This window comes from Chrysochloris asiatica, unplaced genomic scaffold (assembly GCF_000296735.1).
Source record: "Chrysochloris asiatica unplaced genomic scaffold, ChrAsi1.0 scaffold00130, whole genome shotgun sequence".
NCBI lineage: Eukaryota > Metazoa > Chordata > Mammalia > Afrosoricida > Chrysochloridae > Chrysochloris > Chrysochloris asiatica.
Window position 1 is genome coordinate 3,994,038 of NW_006408648.1, and position 6,018 is coordinate 4,000,055.

At 44.4% G+C, this 6,018-nt stretch overlaps 1 protein-coding gene across 1 annotated transcript in view; it reads left to right on the forward strand.

Moving 5' to 3' along the window:
• The window catches only part of LOC102833043 (kalirin-like), a 398,989-nt gene that overhangs the window by 197,435 nt on the left and 195,536 nt on the right, over positions 1–6,018 (forward strand). Inside the window, exon 10 of the mRNA XM_006869427.1 lies at positions 615–737. Within this exon, the coding sequence (XP_006869489.1) occupies positions 615–737 (123 nt within the window). The remainder of the gene's footprint in view (positions 1–614; positions 738–6,018) is intronic.

Sequence of the window (6,018 nt, forward strand, 5' to 3'; positions counted from 1 at the left end):
ATTGTCAGGAGGGACCAGTCTCTGGAGAAGGCTATCATGTTTAGTAAGGTGTAGGGTCAGAGAAAAAGAGGAAGACCCCTAACGAGGTGGATTGGCCAGGTGGCAGCATTGATGGACTCAAGCGTGGCAACAATAGTGAGGTTGGCCTAGGATCGGGCAGTGTTTCATTCTGCTGTGCATAAGGTCACTGTGGGTTGGTACCAACTTGATGGCACCTAACAACAACAACAATAATGTAAAATAGTAATGGGATATTCTGGAGATCAAAGAAGATGAATGTAACTAAGGGTGTGGCGCTGTAGAATCAGTACTGGACTTCAAACCACAAGGTAGCCAGTTCAAGCTCACCAGCTGCTACTCAGAAACCCTATACAGGGTCGCTGTGAGTTGGAACCAACTCGAAAGCCCTTAACAATAGCACGACTGTTATATTGCCAATGACAATAATGAAATCCTGTGTGGTCATATGAAGGGATGCAGGAGATTAAGCATTTCTGCCAGGATTACTACTTTTTGACTGAGGTGGGGTAGGATGATACACATATTGGCTTAGAGGCTTCAAGGTCTTTCCCCCTGCTAGGAAGTCATTGTTTCTGTGTTCCTTCTCTGACTAGGTGTTAGACTGGATTGAAAACCACGGTGAGGCCTTTCTCAGCAAACACACCGGGGTTGGGAAGTCTCTGCATCGAGCCCGGGCCCTGCAGAAGAGGCATGATGACTTTGAAGAGGTGGCTCAGGTGAGAAGTTGTGTGTGTGTGTGTATGTGCATGTGAATGGATTGGGTTGGGGGAAGCCAGGGCTGTAACTTTTGTGTTTTGTGGGGCATGAGAATTGTTAGTCCATGACTTCTGGGCTGCCTTCTTGCCTGATGCAGGAAGATCTTTGTCTGCTCTGGAATCAATAGGTGAATGACACATAGACACCCCCACCCCCAGTCTACAGTGTATGGTCTAGGAACAAAATCTTGCTACTGTGTGATCTGAAAATGCCTTGTCCACAAGAGGGTGCTGGTGAGAAAGACTGACAAGTTTAGAACCATCATTACCCAAAATTAGGTGCTAAGAAATCAGATGAGAAAAAGATGACATCTGCTTATTAAGTTATGAACCTACAAGACTGTGTCCACTGAATGTACCTTGTTGTAATTTGCATACTATATAGGCTGTAATTTGTATAATATTCATTCTGTTAGCTGAGCTGCATGCCTGATTCAGAGTGGGTACCATTTTCTAATTTGTACAAAGACACTGTGTGAGAAGTCCTAACCATTTGTCTTAATGGTGGGGAGATCTAAGAGGATTTCTGCTTAGAGCCCCTACCTCAAAATTTTTACTCTAGTTGTCGTATATTCCTCTGTTGGTGAGTGATTTCAAAGAAATCCTGAAAACCATCATCTTCAAGATAAAATGTTGCTCTCCATTTATTTTTGTCAACTAGCCCCCTAAAGTGTAATTAGTTGTAGTGGAAAATAGGACTCTTAGGAATATGTCAGTGGAGGGGTTGCTGGGCAGGTCATCAAGATGGCACAGAGATGTGGGTGCCTGAGTAGTGAGGAAGACAAAGTTAGGGTCATGACCCTAGCCAGGGTTGGATCCCAACCATCAAAAGGAAGACCTCGGTGTGGGCATTGCACTGGGCATCGTGCAGAACCCGAGTTTACCCAGAGAAGCTACCAGAGCCTGATAGAAATGTGCCATCAGTACAAAAAAACAGGGCCTGTTGAGAACCAAATAAACCCACTGGAGAACAGGAAAGTGGCAGGAACATTGCTGCATCTCTAGGGGAGCTTGACTTCAAAAGCTGAATAGTGAGAAGTGCTACAGGAACCAGAAACAACTATGTCAACACGGACCTGGGCCCAGGGAATGTGGGCTGCTGCAGTCTGTGGGATGAAGACCTTCTACAGAATGAGCTGGATTTCCCCAGCATAATAAAGACACAGAACCCAATGTGTTTTCTGGTGGACGAGGTGTAGTGCAGACCCATAATCTCTTGGTGGCCAGGTATCCTGGGTGCTCATCAAACCTGGGGGCAAAAGAGAGAGAATGCCCTGTCTTTTGAGAATGGGGGTTGCAGTAACTGGCACAGTGGATTTGCTGTTGGAATAGAGCCATCCCAAAGCTTTGCTGCTCCTGCCTCGAGGCTGTCCAATGGCTCAGTCCCACCTCACTTAGAAAGGATGTTTCCACAAGTCATTCACAGCCATGGCTCAGCCTGTTCCTTCCTACTTTGTTTCTTCAGTAGTCTTACGTAGACAATGCCTGCGTTGGCTTTCGACCCATGAGGAGGCTGCCATTTTGTGTGGTGCTGAGTGTGGTGCTGTGGGTAATGTGCTAGACTGCAAAGTTGGTTTGAACCGCAAGGTCTCCAGTCAATAACAACAAATAGCCAAGCAAGTTTGTGGCCACCCTAACTTTAGCCCCATTCCCTCTGATTGCTTCCCTAACTTCTCAACAATGCTTGGATATGCCTTTCACTTGGAGGAATGTCTTTCATTTCACAGTAGAGACATGTTTTCTTAGATTCACACTAAGGAACATTTTTCTTTTGTGTCTGGACACATTTTTTGAACTCTTAAATGCGATAGCTGGGCAGTGAATAAGGAAGAACATAGAAGAATTGATGCTTTTAAGTTATGGTGTTGGAGGAGAATTTTGAAAGTGCCACAGGCTGCCACAAGAACCAACAGATTTGTGTTGGAAGAAGTGCAGCTAGAATGCTCCTTGGAGGCCAGGATGGCCAAACTTTGTCTCTCATACTTTGGACATATTGTCAGGAGGGACCAGTCGCTGGAGAAGGATATCATGTTGGTAAGGTGGAGGGTCAGAAAAAAAAAAAGGAAGACCCCCAGTGAGATGAATTGGCAGAGTGGCAGCATCAATGGGCTCAAGTTTGGCAACAGTTATGAGGTTGGCGCAGGACCAGGCAGTGTCTCATTCTGTTGTGCATAGGGTCACTATGAGTCGGTACTGACTAGATGGCACCTAACAACAACAATAAATATTTTTACCTCATTACATATTTTACCTGACATCAATCCTGATTGATAGATGGAGGTGTTTTTGTAGTTTTTGCATTAGTCTTGGTTTATTGGAGATACTGTGACTCTGAAGGTCCTTTACTGTGCCCCTAGGACTCACAGCTGCTCTGCTAGGATTCAGACCCAGGTCTCTGACTCCAGAGTCACATTCTTAACTTAATTCCAAGTCCTTCCTTGTCTGGTAAAACCAGTTGCCGTCGAATTGATTCCAATTCATGGCCTCCTTCTGTGTGTCAGAGTAGAATTGTGCTCTACAGGGTTTTCAATGGCTGATGTTTTGGAAGTAGATCACCAGGCCTTTCTCACAAGGTACCTAGGGAGGGACTTGAACCTTCGACTTCTGTCCAAGAGCTTTAGTTGTTTGCATCAGCCAGGGACTCCATTGAGGTATAGTAACTAGTATAAAATTCATTTCTTAGTGCCAGTTTGTTTATGAAGTCCTGCTGTGGCACTATTAGGGATCCTTGTGTGGCACTATAGGATAAACACTATAGGATAAATAACTGCAAGGTCAGCAGTTCAAACCAACCATTTGCTTCTCAGAAACCCTATACAGGGTCTCTGTGAGTCAGAACTGACTCAATGGCACTTCACAACAACAAGTTTGTTTATGGAAAAAGCAGGTCAGTGAGAGAGTAGAAAGAGGAGATGGTGCTGTGACCATCCTGTGTGACTATAATGCAACTTCTTCTCTGGCCTGGCCAATGAGTAATACACTAATGCAATCCACATCTTCCTGACCCACTGCTTTCTGATTAAACTGCATCTTTTGAGGTGGGGAGAGAGAACTCTGAATTCCAAAAGGCTCATATTTTCAGGAGGAGTGTTTCCTTAGGAAAGAGGAACACCAGATGTGGACTACAAAGGGAACATCTAAGCTAGAGCTCATGAGTTCATCTAATCACATGATGAGTAGGCCTCCCGAGATGGATCTTGTAGTCTGAAAGTTAATCCTGTCTTGTGCCCTTGTCCCCACTCCAGGGAAGGGAGTGAGCATTGGAACCTCTCAGCATCCTGAAATTGCTAGTCCACAAACTTCAACCTCAGCAGACCCAAGTCTGCTATGAGGGAAGTTCTCTGTACTCAGCTTCAAAACAATTATCTTGACCAAAAACAGAAAGAAAGCGATTGCATCTGTTACAACTTCTAGAATCTTGTCCTTTTGCAGCAAAGAGCAAACCCACAGGCAGAGAAGATGGTTGTCCACGGGAAGGGAATGAGGGGCAGTGCAAAGCCCCTTGGACAAGTACCTCTCCACTCATGGGATGTGGTGGGACCTGTGATTCTCACCAGCAGTTAAATGCTAATGGTTTCTGTGAAGAATTAGTGTAGTAATCAATTCTATATCTTTAAACTTTAACTTCTAACATAAGCTATTAATGAAGCCCTGGTAGTACAGTAGTTAAGTGCTTGACTGCTCATCATTGAAGTGAACCCAACAGTTGCTCCTCAGGTTATCTGTTCCTATAAAGATTACAGCCTAGGGAGTCCAACTCTGCCTTATACAATTAGTAGGATCCAGAAACAACTCAATGGGTTTAAGCTTTAATTTAAATTTAGTGTGGATTAGCTCTTAAACAAGTTTTAAGCAAATTCTTCAAATATCATTTAACCCATTGCCAACAAGTCATTTCTAACGCATAGTCACTGTGTAGGACAGAGTAGAGCTGCCCCATGGGATTTCCTACGAGATAGATTGACCAAGTGGCAGCATCGATGGACTCAAGTGTGGCAACAGTAGTGAGGTTGGCCCAGGATTGGGCAGTGTTTCGTTCTGCTGTGTATAAGGTCACTATGATGGCACCTAACAACAACAATCATTACAGAAGCAGACTGACACATCTTTCTCCCACAGAGCACCTGGTGGATATGAAATACTGACCTTTTGGTTAGCAGCTAAGTGCTTAACCACTGCATCACTAAACAAAACCTAAACCAAGCTTACTGCTTCAGAGTTGATTCTGATTCATAGAGGACAGAATAGAACGTGGCTCTGCAGGATAAGCATTGGACTGCCAGGTCAGTTTGAACTGCATGGTTAGCAGTTCTAATTTGCCAGGCACTTCTCAGAAACCCTATACAAGGTTGCTTTGAGTCAGAACTGACTCGACAGCATTTAGCAACCAATCACCAACCACAGTCTTTATGAAAGCAGACAGCCTCATCTTTCTCCCACAGAACAGCTGGTGGATTTGAACAGCCAACCTTTTGGCTGCTGGCCTAATACTTAATCCACTGAGCCACTAGTGCTACTTCAATATCATTTGAAAGAGATGAAATAAATTGCTGAGTCCTCGTTTCATCCTGCAGATGGCACTCTTTGAATATTGTACTCTAGAAACTGACCTGACTGGAAAAGGAGACCCATTTCTGACTGTCTCCTGGAGACTGTCACTGGGACATGCAGGCAGAAGGGGTCTGGGGGCAGGGGCTGCACAAGATACCTTCCTCTGCAGGTATTTCTAACCCAAACTATTGAAGTTGTCTATGACAAAATAGGAGAGCAGGGCACTGGTAGGATTCCCTCCTGGTCTTAGTAAATACTTGGCCCAAGTTGCCTGTCATGCCATAGAGTAAAACCAGTTTTAAGAGGCATTTATTCTATTTTTTGTGGTAGTATTAGGTGTCATTGGGCATATAAACAAGTACAAGATGGAGTTGCTTTCCATAATAGCAGAGCTGTTGGAGGATAGATGTGTCCAGGTCTAGGGGGTAGAATGGGATATGGTGCTGGTGTTTTCTCCTTCAGCCTCCTGAGTTGTTTGTTCTGACTTGGCTGAGAGTACTTAAGTGCCTGTGGTTTAGAGGGCAGCTGTGCCTGGTGTCAGTGTCTACTGTCTGTCTTTGTTGCCTGAAATGACAGATATTCTGCAAGCTAACTTATTCTAAAATTAATAAACATTTCCATTCAAATATGTTGTTGTTATGTGCCGTGGAGTCGGTTCCTAATCATAGCAACCCTGTACAGGGTTTCCAAG